This window comes from Bemisia tabaci, chromosome 4 (genome assembly GCF_918797505.1).
Source record: "Bemisia tabaci chromosome 4, PGI_BMITA_v3".
Classification (NCBI taxonomy): Eukaryota; Metazoa; Arthropoda; class Insecta; order Hemiptera; family Aleyrodidae; genus Bemisia; species Bemisia tabaci.
This window is the reverse complement of record NC_092796.1, coordinates 56,223,750-56,237,891: the sequence shown is the minus strand read 5'-3', so window position 1 is coordinate 56,237,891 and position 14,142 is coordinate 56,223,750. Positions and strand designations below refer to the sequence as shown.

Genomic DNA, 14,142 nt, shown 5'->3' with positions numbered 1-14,142 from the left:
AATACTGCTCATGCCGTCGCTCCTCTGACGTAAGGGCGTATCTCGATTTCCATATGAGCCGCGGAAAGCATAGAGTTATACGGCGAACAGAGCTCATGTAGAAATAGAGATAAGCCTTTACGTCAGAAGGACGACGATGTTACGGAAGAGAGCAGTTAGTACAAAAGTTTTGTTTTGAAAAATAGTCCAGGCTCAAAAGAAATTCTGGTATTCATAAACAGGGCCGGATTAAGGGGGTGGCCACATGGGCCGCGGTCCATAGCGGCAAATTTAGGGGGCGGCAAATTTTGCAATTTTCTTAAATGTAGGTATAAAAAAATCGGATTCAGAAAAATAAATTATCCACCAGAGGAGGAAAGAAAAGCTCTTTTTCCTGAGAATATATTAATTTCTAATTTTGTCGTTTTTCGGTGATAAAAGAGACAGCATTAAATTTAACTAAGCAACATTTAATTAATTAGTCGTGTTAAGAGAGGAACTAAACACGCAATTTTGCCTGGAGCTCAGCGCAGAGAGGAACGATGACGAGGACTTGAGATGAAAAGGACAAGCCCTCGGCGCGGCGATCGGCATGTAACACATATTAGCGCCTACAAGACTGCATGAATACTTCTCCCATTGCGCCAAACACAGTGCGGTCACGCGGTCAGGAGCGGTTGGCGTGAAACGCATAGCGCCTACAAGACTGCAGGAATACTTCGCGCATTGCGCCAAACACAGTGCGATCAGCGCGACGCGGCGCAGCGGTGGAATAAACCACATTTCTGTTTGTTCTTTCTTAATTATTGGTTCATTTCTTATAAATGGAGGATCTTGTCCACACAGAGATAGGTTATCGGAACTTAACTTTCGCGTCAAGTTCTGTAAAAATTTTGCTAGTAGTGTTGACAGGGCTTTCGCAAAAAAATGTATCCCCCTCCGGCACGTTCACTTGATGGTTCTTCCTGATGTTTCAAAACGAATGAGAAGGGGGCGGCAAAATACAGGCGGTCCATGGACGGCAAGTAGGTAAATCCGGCCCTGTTCATAAACTTGGCAATAATCATCTGAAAATGGTCTTAAAATTGTTTCAAATAATTGAACATCGACTGCGTTCATCTCTGATGGTTGAAGAATAAGGGTCATACTTTTTTCATGTTAGAAATACAATAGTATTTGCTATTTTCAACATGCTTGCCTAGTTATATTTGGACAAACATCAAGCTAATTGAACCGCGTTTAACAGAAAGGAACCAAGCCACATCAGCTATTGCCAAATTTAACTGAGCAATTTGATTTTTTACGCGAGAAGGTTTGTGCAGATTTTTTTTAACAGTTTTAAGGGATTTGCCTCTTACTATGGAAAAAATTCACTGAAATTTTTACGAAAATTCACACAACCGTTTTCGTGTAAAAAATTAAATTGCCCAATTAAATTTGGCAAAAGCTGATGTGACTTGGTTCCTTTCTGTTTAACGCGGTCCAATTATGGTTAGAAAGTGGCGGAGAAGGGTACCATTTTCTTCAGGACAGCAGTACAGCAGCCTTCTTCCAGAACCATGTGAATTCACATCTATTTTGTATAAAATATTGCCATTTTTTTACGCTTAATGCTTCTCATAACTCTTGATTTTTTTTTACCTTCTACAAATAAGACGAATCTTGCTGATCTAGCTAAATCAGTTAGTTCATTCGAATACGTCGAATTTTGAAGGAAATTCTCTTTAAACAATTTGAGCGTTAGTACTTTCTTCTGTAACACGGCAGAACTAACTCTGCCTAAAACTGGAGGTGAAATCAGTATTTGAGCAAAATATTGCAATATTTTGCCTTTCGGCAAAAGGACACCGCATGATCATTCAAAAGCTGCCACATTTCCCCGAGTAAAACATGAATATTCGAGTGAAAGTTATACATATTTTCCCTCGGAATTTTTAGATTTTTTTTATATTCAATTTCAAAAGAAACTATGTCCATTGGCGGATCCAGCAAATTTTCAACATTGTATTTTCTCCAATTCACCCTATGGAAATATGTATCGATTCTCGAAGGAGCCAGGTGCTTCGACAAGAATCATTTAGCATTGGTTTGAATGGAGAAAATCCGGTGTTGTCGAATGGATGGCGCCGCCTCTGAAACAGTCTGAGAAATTTGAAGATGAATGATCAAAATTTTCCCAGTGAATTTGCTTCAAATTTAAAAAACGTGGCAACATCTGAAGGTTTATACGGTGTTCTTCCTTTGCACGGCAGAAGTAGATATCAGTCACGGGATCATCCGAATGCGACAAGTCCTTATTCAACGTTTCAATGCTTAGCGTGGATTTTTTTCTCCAACGCTGGTCGTCAACGGTGTGCAGTTGGTCCATCAGACAATGTTACCTTCCGATGGCTCTTTCACCGCCATACTTGCCTGGGCGGCGACGGCGGCGGCGGAGAAGCTGCAGGTTGGGCCCGGCAGATATCCGGTTTAACGATCAACGTATTTGGTAATATCCGGGCTAAGAACGACACACTGATGACATCTAGCCGACTGTCTACCAAACCATAATTGCTCCTCGAGCGAGTCCACCCCCTTGCCAGGGACCCCTTTCCCCTTTCCCTTGCCCCTCGCCTTCCTGGCCCCGTCTGCCCGTGCTCCACTCTCACTTCCAGCCTCCAGTTTCAGCTGCGACCGAGATGCCCTTTGCACGCAGGATCCAGGGAAAATTCTTCGCTTAACACTGAAAAAAAATTCTCGGCGTTTTTACCAAGGTCCGTTGGTACCTTTACCATCTCACTTTTTTACCAATTATTGGTAATTTTACCAAGACAGACTGGTAAGCTTACCTAAAAACCGGTATTTTTACTGTTTTTTTTTCAGGTAAGAATACCACTTTTATTGGTAATCAATTCCCGGTAACTTTGCCATTTCATCTCGGTAATTCTACCACAGTCGATAAAAAATATTGGCGTTTTACCGGGGATCAGTAAAATTACCGAGAAAGTCGATAGTTTTACCGAGATTTCTCGGTAAAATTACCAATTTCATAAATGGTAATTTTACCAAGAAAAAACTGGGATCAAATAGAACCTTGAATTCTTGGTAATTTTACCCTTTTCTTGGTAAATACACCGAGATTTTTTTTTCAGTGAAGAAGTCGATTATCGATGAGTCATTATAGCATAGGGAGTACCTTGTTAGAGAGAGTAAGAGTCGTAATGTAAATGGAGAAGCTGACGCCACTTTTAAGCATGCTCCTGGTCCCGAATTCCGTGACTCCTGTGTGTCACGACGGGTCACTTTTTCGATACATAATCGATTATCTTTGACGGTTTCAGGACATCCCGTCAACGATTTTTTGTCCGCGCGGTCCACGCGTAAAATAAGCAACAGTGACTTGGTTCAAGCGTTATATTATAGTCTGTACGTAAAATTATATTATTAATATTGAAATGAGAAAATTGAGAGAGAAGGAGGTATTGTTATGGTAACTCATTTTTTAAATGAAATGTTCATTTAAAGATCATTTAAAAATATTTACATTTTTAAAACTTTTTCCAAGCGATGGTACTGATATTTATCTCAATGAACCGTAGTTGTCTTGAAAGAAATTATACAAAACCAGAATTAAAGAGGAAAAAACCAAGAAGCACGCAATCTTTTATTTTAGCCCATTTGTAAATCGATCTTTAAGAGTCAAATCCGTCCAGTTTTGAGCATTTGGTTGCGCGTACACCACGCTGCAGCACATTAAAAGCAAAAAATGTAAAAGAAAAAATTAACGTGCTTTGGAAATCATTACATTTGACACGAAACCACCTAAATATTTACAAAACACACATTGGGTTTTCCTTTAATACGTACTTTTTTTCCCCATCAATTTTGATGAGAATAATCCATACAGAGTGTACAAACATTTCAAAATCATGAGTCGAAAAAAGCTAACTCCGTGAGTTTAAATATTAGAGTCAAACACAGCGGAGCGGTGTGCTGCCAGCACGAAACGCGCATTGGCGCCTACAAACCTAACAGGGATACTTCACGCATTGCGCAATGCGTAAGGTATCTCTGTTAGGTTTGTAGGCGCCAGTGCGCGTGTAGCGCTGGACACCCTCGCCCGCCGCGCCGCGGCACGGCGCTTCAAGCAACTGTTTTGCACTGTGCCTATCATACGAAATTGAAGGCGCTCCAACATATTAAATATGACAACCATACTATAATAGTACGGAGCTTTCCTCGCAAAATAAATCAAGATACTACGGCACAAAAAGAGAGCGGGGTTATTGTCAACTTCTGACGGTTATCACCAACCGCACCGGCTGCCAGCCTTACCACATCCAACATGATTTTTCTCGAAACGAGCACACGGGTATTCGTAAAACCATGTAAATACGTCGTAACAATGTATTTTAGTAAAGTTCTCGTCACGATATGCAAATAAAACTATATTTCAAGCCATTTACATTTACTCACAGCGTCCGCCATTTTTGGGTCCTATAGGAGCTCCATGAGGCTGATGAAGCTGTGTATGGAATGAGATTAGCCCCCTCAAAGTCATTGTCAAAATAGACAACATTTTGCAATTAAGAGCCACTTTTTTTGGCCCACTGTAGAAACAACATATTTACCATTAGATTCCCAGTGCAGATAGATGCTTTTGTGGATGACCCTATTATTACAGCTCCTAATTGGGAAATGTTGTCCAAATGTTGTAATTTGACAGGAAGCGCCAGCGCGCGCATCAGCGGCGTGGCGCGCTTAGCGATATATTGATTGATCTGCCATTTAAATCTATGGTAAAGGATCGAAAAACAGACGATAATAACGACTTCATACTATCTTAAACGATTAATTCGACGATTAACGATTTCATACCATAGCTTCAAATGTAGAAATATGAATAATCGATCAATCACGCTTCGCTAATGGCGTGCATAGAATTATTGAACTAAATTTTACAATGGACCACTAGATAAGGTACGAATTTCAGCATTCTGATACATGTTTCTTAACCAAAATTTCACGTAGAAAACGATTCACACAACGAAAATTACCGAAATTAACTCCTTACGAAGATATTTAATGATTCTTAATGCGTGAATTCAAACCACCCGCTCATGAAAACTCAATGCTCTACGTGATTCACATCGCGCGCTAAACGTTATCATGACAGTCTCAGCGATATAAAAATCTGGCAACCTCAATCTTGACGCTTTGGCTCAGTTATAGCAAATTGCTAATAGTTTGAACAACACATGATGGGAAATGAACATTGCTCGATTGAGAAGCTTGCTGAAACCGTTGTAGTGGGCGATTTGACTCACGTAGAGTTTTGAGTTTCTTGTGAGCGGGCAGTTCAAATTCCTCGTAACCAATGTGAAATAAAAACGTTAATATCTTCGTTAGGAGTTGGTTTCCGTAATTTTCGTTGTGTGAATCGTTTTCTACGTGAAATTCTGGTTAAGAAACATGTATCAGATCGCTTAAATTCGTACCTTGTCTAGTGGTCCATTGGACCACAAATTCTAGCTTATTTTAAAAGTACCATATGGACCTCATTTTGCAATTAAGAACCAACATTTCTGACTTAGATTATTAGAAGCAGCGTATGCATCGTCATTTTCCTTTAGCTTATAAGTGTATGTATGGATGAGCTAGAAATTGTAGTTCCTAATTGTAAAATGTAGGTAATCCATATGAGCTATAGTTCTCCTACGAAGATTTTTGTAATTTAGCCAGAAACTGCAGTTCCTAATTGCAAAATGTGGTCCAATTTGTCTGCCGGATTGCAATCTTGATATTGTGTTGTAATTAAGGAACATTCTCAAGGCTTATTGAAGGAAGAGGAGAGAACATTTAGTCACTTATTCACCCAGGGAACGGAGAGGCATATTTTCTGTATGCGTGGGTGACAATTTGCAATGGCCTTTGGGCTAAATATCGTTGGCGTTTTCGCACTGAAACGTAACATCTGTCGATGAGCTGAATCTGTATCCTGCCGCCAACCAATCAGGAGCCCCATAACGGACTCTAGTGCGATTGCGTCTCATCCTAGGTCTAAGTATATTATTTAAGTACACCCATTTTCCTCGACGAAATTTGGCCCCTGCCATTCACTAGGTGATGCATTCAAGTGCTCCTTTGAAGTTTCTTCCATGTTCCGGCAAACAATAAAGATTTTATAATCTCCCGAAAATTTCAAAATCACGCATCATGCTTTCCTAAATTATGACTTTGTTCCTACCGGTTTGTTTTACCGATTTGTTCAAATCAATCAACGCCGTGAATGTTTGTGTTTCACTCTCACCACGCTCAAGGAAGCTTATCACCATTTTGAAGTTCGAACTGATAATGGGTTAGAGCATTGTGGTTTGGGATTATTTTCATTTTAGTTATCACAAACGAGCGAGTTGCAACCGCACGAGTGAAAAGCGTGTATTGTGGTTTACGGTCCTGTCATTGAGGCTTAAGACAATACCGGCATAAATCATATCCACGCTTGTTCAAGGTTTTACGTTTCTTTCTTCTTTGCAGGTTTGACAACTGAAGTAGCGTAGTAATAATTTTCGTGCGTGATCCTAAAAATGTTCTCATCGAAGAAGGGTCAACTCTGCGTTTGCTTAATTATTATTTCTGTTTTTTTACTTTTGGATGCTTGTTTGATCTTTGTATATTTTAAATATTTCGTCCCACTTAATGGAAAGGGACCTGTCGTGCCAATAGTTGTCACCACGTGGAACTATTCAACTGCAAACGATAGAGGTAGGTACATTTTTTTTTATTTGCGCAGTTCTCAAAAAATTAAAAGGTGCTTCTCTCAGAAGTGAGTGCGGAACTCCCTACCTTCTAGTGAAAGTATGAAAACTAAATTTGGCCATGATGCGTTTACTATGAGTAAAGCTATATTGGTGATGCATGGAACATCTTTATAACAGACAAATTTCATGCGTGTGTGTATGTGTGACGTTTGAAAGCGACTGGTTTAATGGCTTTGTAAGGAATATATACATGAGAGCAAATTCCTGAGATTGGTAGTTTCTATGCTCGGACAGATTTCCGCCTATGTTTATATTGCGTAGCCTTCAAAATGAAAAGTTGAAATGAATGAAATGAAATAATAAGTAAGAAAAAAGAGTTTTTAAAAACAAGATATGCTTAATCCAAAGTGAGTGTCCTCTCCACAAAATATAAAAATACACTAAGTTTTGCCTCAGTGCCACAGAATCCGTCAGCAAGTTTATGGCTCGCTGTTCGCACAGTGTTTTGATGTGAAGAAAAAAACGCCTTCAGCTTTCCGTATATGCAACAAGGTAGCCATTTGAGGTATATCCATACGGAGCCCGGCGTTGCCTTTCCGTCTAATTTCATCTGTCAAGATCTCACTTGCAAGCGCATTGATCATAAGCTATTTGTCGAGTTGAGGCGAAGGATCTGATTTTCAAAATCCCTGCAGGCCGATTATTTAATTTTATAGACAAAGCTATAGACAAAGAAGAGGAAAGGTATATGAAGGGATCCAATTAGTGGAAGCGGGTGGTTGCATTGGACAATGAATGTAGATAATAGATTAACTAACGGCATTCTATGAGAAACTCTATTGTCAGTCCACCATTGAGTCTCTTAGTCTATAGGAACCTCCCATTTTAACCAATAGGATCGCTCTATATTCCCTGTGTCTTTTTTATCCATTGTTTTGTCTATCAAATTTAATATAATCGGCCCGTTGTTTTCCTTCTTACGAATTTTGACTTTTTTAGGGAGCTTCCTGCTTCTGAAAGTTTCCGATCATAAGGAGAAGGAGAAAGAAGGAAAGGGTATGGATTATATACGAATATCTTTTACATAGAACTTAAACAGAGCACCAATCTTATGGAAAGCTGATCCTAGGTTTAGTTGTATCTATACGCACACCTCACTTTCCAACAACCAAAATACCAAAAATTTTCGTAATTTTCAATTGTACTCTCCGAAGTAATTCGTTCTATTTATCCCCAATCATTGGGATTTTTTCAGCGTGGGATGTGATCGCGCGAAATGGCACTGCCTTGCACTCCGTTGAAATGGGAATTGCTCAGTGTGAAATAGAGCAATGTCGGCACACCGTTGGATACGGCGGGAGCCCTGATGAGCATGGCGAGACAACATTGGATGCCCTTCTTATGGATGGGTATGATTGTGAAAACCATTAATATTAATCTCTAAATTCAATTCCGACGAGTCCAACGACGTCTGAAATCTTAGAAATTCACCAATCGTGATGAAGTACCCTTTCCCCCAAAACATACAATAGTATTTGATATGTTTCATATCGAAGGACAAAGTGAGAAACCACGTACCTCTATTGCGTTGTTTTTCCGTTTCATGTATATTTTTTCCGAAGAGAGACAAGTTAATTTTTTGGCTTTAATTGCCATTTTTGGGCCCTAGAAGGATCCTTAGAGCCTCACCTAGCTGAGGCAATTAAAGGTGGTAACTGCAGTGACCATACTGTCCTTTTGAGGGTACTCTAGTTTCGAACTTTGGTCATCGATAATCGATATTTCCTCTCATCATAAATTGTTCATCCACACAGTAACTAGTCAAAAGGAATCAGTTCATGAATACTTTATCATATAACAGAAAGAACTTCCTTAAAATTATATTTAAGGCATGATTGTTACTTGCAGTAATATTTCATTTAAGAATTTTATGGAGGAATCATGAGCAACCGTGGCCATTCCTGATCTTATCATTGAACTAACGACAAAGATAGCAGTGCGATAGAGAAGCTGACGTCATACTCATGGGTTCACAGAACTCTTTTATTCCAGAATAAACTTTAGTAGATTAAGCGTCGTAAAATCGCACTTGCCTGCGCCTTATTGATGGGTAAAGGTAATTTACTTCTGATTGTCGCTCAGATTCGGGAGAAAAGTTAAAAAAGAGGCCCGAATACGTCTTTCTTGTCGTCGGCTGTGTCGATACTCGTTCTTTCTTCTTTTTTTCAGGTTCTTGCCCGATTCTTTTTTAGGATGAATATTTAGACCCACGTCTTATCGTCTTAAGCTCGTGTAAACCGCAGCACTGACACGATTCTTATGGAAATAATGGTGCTTGGATGCGTCTAGTGGCTTTAATTTTTTTTTTGTTTGCTTTAATTTCAGAAGTCTGTCGGTCACTTCAATACGTTCAATTTTACAATTTTTACCCTGTACGATTAATAAACTTTGAACCTGAAAATAGTGTAAACTTGTGCCGCTTTGCCAAAATTTTCTGAACCCCTCTCCATGAAGGGGATGTCCCAACAGGAAATATCACATTACGCCCCTTTAACCAGCCAAGGGTCTACGCCCTCAGATGCGAGCCAGTCCGACCCTGGTATCTTTATACAGGGTTATTCAAAAGTCACGCACCACTGGTCATAACAACTTTAGTTCTAATCATAATATCGATTTGCTGTTGAAGACGTTTTCCCTTATATAGAAGGGGAAACATTTTTAGGTAATTTCCAGTTTTTGATCCCCTCGTGGGAGGGGGGCGGGAGGCAAATCAAAAATTTTAAATTGCCACCCCCCCTCAAGGCTAGTGGTGCGTGACTTTTGAATAACCCTGTATGTATGACCCGGAAATTGTAGTTTCTTATCGCAAAATGTAGTCCAATTCGTGCGGTCCGACTTCGAAACTAGGAACCGCGCTCATTGTGGATAGTAAAAAGCCGCATCTACGGAACTTTGTATTTTCAGATCCTCAATGAATGTAGGAGCTGTAGGGGCGTTGCGTCAGGTGAAGTCCGCTGTCTCTGTGGCTCGGTTTGTTTTGAATTACACTTCTCATTCAATGCTAGTCGGGAGTCAAGCTACCGATTTCGCCTTGGCAATGGGATTCCGCGCTGAGAACCTCAGCACAGACTACTCACTCGAAATCCACCGCCGTTGGAAGGAAAACAAATGCCAACCAAACTACTGGCAGGTGCACTGGTACACTTTTACTCTCTCCAAGTTATTACTAAATAACCAGTGTTCGAAACTCACCTTTAAGGAGCCTTTTAGGAGCCATGTGGCGCACCAAGCCCCATTTTTAGGCGCCATTGAAGATTTTTTAGGGGCCAAATTGACTTTTTGCCTACATATTACGGCGCATTTAGTGAAAAGTTAGACGCAAGATGTTTTCGTAACAGATCTAGTAATATCTAGTAAAATCAAGAGGACTTATATAAAACACCCACAACCCACGTGGGTGGTTCCTTTTGATTCAATTCATTTTTGGATATTCCCTTTCAGCGTAGATACGTTAATTTTATTGTAAAGCAAGAAAAATCCAATACAACAATGTGGCTTACCAAGCTAAGCAATTTCACTTAAAATGCTATGAAAATCCTTGTACAAATCGGCCCATAAGATACTAGTCATTTTAAGCACGTGAACAGACAGCTCTACCCGCACTAATTTTACAAAACGTATTTTGTTCTAGAATGTGAGTCCTGATCCAAAAAATAATTGTGGACCCTACCACTCCATACGCTATAGCCTTCCACGTGTAAAAGGAAGTGCCGCATCAGTGAACGAAATTGAGATGATTGATGACGAGAATCATGATACGATTGGAATGATATCGGTTGACCATAAGGGTAATGTTGCAGCTGGCACCTCTACCAACGGACTTACAAATAAAATTCCAGGGTGAGTAAGTGCATTCAACCTTACCAAGGAACTAAAAAATTCAATCATTTTGTAAAAAAAAATTATAAATTAATGTCGATGATAAGTGCCGCCATGGGTGAAACCGAGTCGGAAAACGGACCGTGCTTATTTCCGTTTTCCGTGTGAGTATTCTCCTTTTTAAAAAAAGTTATTTTTCAAAATATGTATCCTCACATGAAGTTTTGTATTATGTATTTCTGTAATTCTGTAATTTTCTCAGGAGGGTTGGAGATTCACCCATTCCGGGTGCTGGTGCATTCGCAGAGAGTGGCATCGGAGCAGCAGTTGCAACCGGAAACGGAGATATCATGATGCGCTTTGCTCCGACGTAAGTGAAACTGATGCACACAGAATATATTATATACAAAAGGGAATAAAAGGAAATTCCTTGTGTTGGGACCGCACTGTGTTGGGCGCAATGCGTGAAGTATTCCTGCACTCTTGTAGGCGCTGATATCCGGTCCGCGCCGACCAGCGGCCATGCTGCGTTTGGAGCAATGCGTGAAGTATTCATGCCGTCTCGTAGGCGCTAATACGTCTTTCCCGCTGATCGGCAACCGCACTGTGTTTGCCGCAATGCGTAAAATATCCCTGCTCTCTTGTAGGTGTTAATGGGCTTTTCGCGCCGACCGACGGCCGCGACCGCACTATGATTGGCGAGATTAGAGGTGATGATACAGCATTAGATTTAAACGAAACTACAAAAACACAGGAGAAATAATAAGTTGGAAAAATAGCTGGGTAAAGTAGATGAAACGGTTCATGCAGAGTACAGAAAAAATATCCGAATAAAGAGTCTATTGAAAATTAAATTAAAACAAGAAGCAGAAGCTAATGCGAGTAAATTTTCACACGAGAAGAAAAGACTAAAATCGGAGGGAAATTTTGACGTACAGATACAGTGTTTATTAGTAAAACTACCCTTCTTAAAAAAATTGAAAATCCTAAGGAGGAATAGGCTAAAAAGTGGTACAAATACGAGTTGTAAATAGCTTTCATCTCGTCGCTGACGCAGTAACGCACCATTTAGAATGCATTGGTGAGTTGTATCATGGTTTTTATCCTGCGATGCCGCATACTGAAACGGAGAATGTAAATTCAAATGAAGAATCAGAGATGATTTTAACGTACAAATATATTATAATTATCAATTTTCACTGGAAGAATTGCCTAAAGCCAGCATAAATATTTCAGGGAAGACACTGAAGTCAAAATTACTTAAAAATTCCGACGAACGCATGTTAATAACAAATTTGCCTAGGTTAAATCAATTAAAGAGAGAAATTGTGAGATACCTGGTATGCAAAAGAAAAGAGACAAAAAATAAGACAAGGGACTGAGAATCGTGCACATGGCAACGTCAGTAATCAAAGAAGAAATCATTTTAAAAACAAAAAATTCCGACTATTACTTCCCTAATTCTTGTTACAATACTACCCTGATTCCTACCTTAAGCCGAAATTTTTAAAAGCTTATTTTTGGCCCATTTAACAACAATCATGGTGAGCCTGGGCGCCGCGAAAAGTCAGTTTTAGCGCTCAGCCCCAGATACAGTGCTCAGCTCAGGCAGCGACGAATGCAAATCCAGTTGCAAATCCAAAAAAAGTCCAAGTTGTCCAATCAATGCAATTCCAGTTGCATCATGCGACTTTTTAGTGGTTTTTTTTTTTTTTTTTTGCCTCGCTTTCAAGTATACTTCGTGAATTTCTCATTTTGAGCAAAACTCAACGGGTTGATATTTTCTAATTGTGTTTTCAAGGGCCATAGCGGTGGAGCTACTTCGGATGGGATACTCGGCTCAAATTGCAGCGCAGACAGTGATCAGCCGGATCTCCAAATATTACCCTGAATTTCAGGGGGCAGTTGTAGTGGCTACACCTTACGGAGACGTCGCAGCTGCTTGCAGTGGTTGGAACACCTTCCCGTACAGCGTCCATGCCCGCGGGTCCAACATGACCATAAAAACAATACGATGCTCTCAATACTTGCACTGAGTCAATCGTCCTTGCATTTCGATCAGAGAATACAATCAACATTAAAAATAAAAATACGAGAGCCGATACGCTGTGGATATACATAATTTTACTCACATTAGTGGGTTACATTGCCGAGGCCTTTCGGCTGTACACGGGCATCTTAAAAGGCATTACTGATAAGCTGAAAAGCAAAACACTAACTCAAGCAGAAATTTGGCTAAGTACAGTCGAAAGGCCTTGGCAATGTAATCCATTATTGTGAGTAAAATTATGTATATCCACAGCGCATTGGCTCTTTTATTTTTAAATTTTAACATTATCTAATGCTGTTTATCCCACCATGTTTCAACACAATCAGAATTGTTTGAATGCAAGGAGGAGAAATGATTCATTGACGGTGAAACTCCCAAAGCACGTACCTCGGTTTTCCGGTTGGTAGGTTTTCTACCAAAACGACCCCTTTTACAAGTTCTGTACGAACAGTTAGTTTCACATTCTCATCTGACACCTACCAACAATCGACGGCCTAAGTCTGCAATCACATATCTCGTTTGTGGTGTCTGAAAATCTCCGCCTCTAGGTTATTTTAGGAGAACAAATTTAAATCATTCCTTGAAGTTTTTGCAGAATTTTTTCCGCACAGAGAAGGAAATTCACGGCAATTTTAAACAATTGCCGTTGAGTAGTTTTCCGTTTAAAAAATAAAGTATGTCAGGAAGTCTGCGACGTCACAAACCGAGTTATGCGATTGCCGACTTACACCGTCGAAATGTAAGAATTGTTATTACTTTTACGAGAATTGGTGGAAAGTTTTGAAATGCCTTTGTCATGAATTGGACTTTGTGTTTTGAACGTGGATTGAATTTTTGAACAGGACCGCCTTCATTTGAGAGAATATGCAACCCGTGAAAGTGCGGGTCCTTTGCAACCGCCAGCACAAGTCACAATGAGCACAGACCCCTGGCCCCATCTGGCCCGCCTGCTTTGAAAATTAGGAGGTATGCAGGTACTAAGCAGTCAAAGACATTTGTTTTTAAAATTTAAACTATCACCTAAATATGTTGTGCAATTTGTGAAATAAAAAAAAATTAACAGAGGATGAAAAACGTGTGACTCATTGTAAAACTTTTTCTTCACCGTCCATTTTTTTGTTCATAAATATTTCCAATTGAGGACCTGCAACAGTGCTTTATTAGTCAGGTTATTTCGACGATGTAATGAAAATAGTTTCCAGGAAGTAATTTGACTATTCTTTTACTTATTTTCATGAACATGAGCGATATTCTTACACAAAAAAACGATCACCTAGCTCAACGTGCAAGTTTTAGTAGGGATTATAGGTAGCCGAGGATAGTTTCTTTCAATTCATTGCTTGGTATGCCTAGTTGTGCTAAATCGAAGTTAAATCAATCAATTAACAAAGTGGCTGATGTTCATTAATCGTCTATAGTAAAATTATCCCTTGGACTCCTTCTGACTTTAAAGGGAAATGATTATTTTTCGGAGAGCTTCTAGAGAGCTAAGGA

General features: G+C 39.7%; 1 protein-coding gene across 1 annotated transcript; it reads left to right on the top strand.

Moving 5' to 3' along the window:
* Positions 1 to 6,170: 6,170 nt before the first annotated feature.
* LOC109039325 (N(4)-(Beta-N-acetylglucosaminyl)-L-asparaginase) lies at positions 6,171 to 13,722 on the top strand. Its single transcript, XM_019054750.2, has 6 exons — positions 6,171 to 6,723; positions 7,975 to 8,128; positions 9,684 to 9,909; positions 10,411 to 10,619; positions 10,861 to 10,968; positions 12,400 to 13,722. The coding sequence occupies exons 1-6, from the start codon at positions 6,546 to 6,548 to the stop codon at positions 12,632 to 12,634; spliced, it is 1,110 nt and encodes a 369-aa protein (XP_018910295.2). The 5' UTR covers positions 6,171 to 6,545; the 3' UTR covers positions 12,635 to 13,722.
* Positions 13,723 to 14,142: the final 420 nt, after the last annotated feature.

Bases quoted from the DNA above. Each gene is read 5' to 3' on its own strand.
- LOC109039325 (XM_019054750.2), top strand. From the start codon at position 6,546: ATGTTCTCATCGAAGAAGGGTCAACTCTGCGTTTGCTTAATTATTATT. The intron at 8,129-9,683 runs GTATGATTGTGA...TTGTATTTTCAG, and splicing joins GATGCCCTTCTTATGGATGG to ATCCTCAATGAATGTAGGAG. The intron at 9,910-10,410 runs GTGCACTGGTAC...ATTTTGTTCTAG, and splicing joins GCCAACCAAACTACTGGCAG to AATGTGAGTCCTGATCCAAA.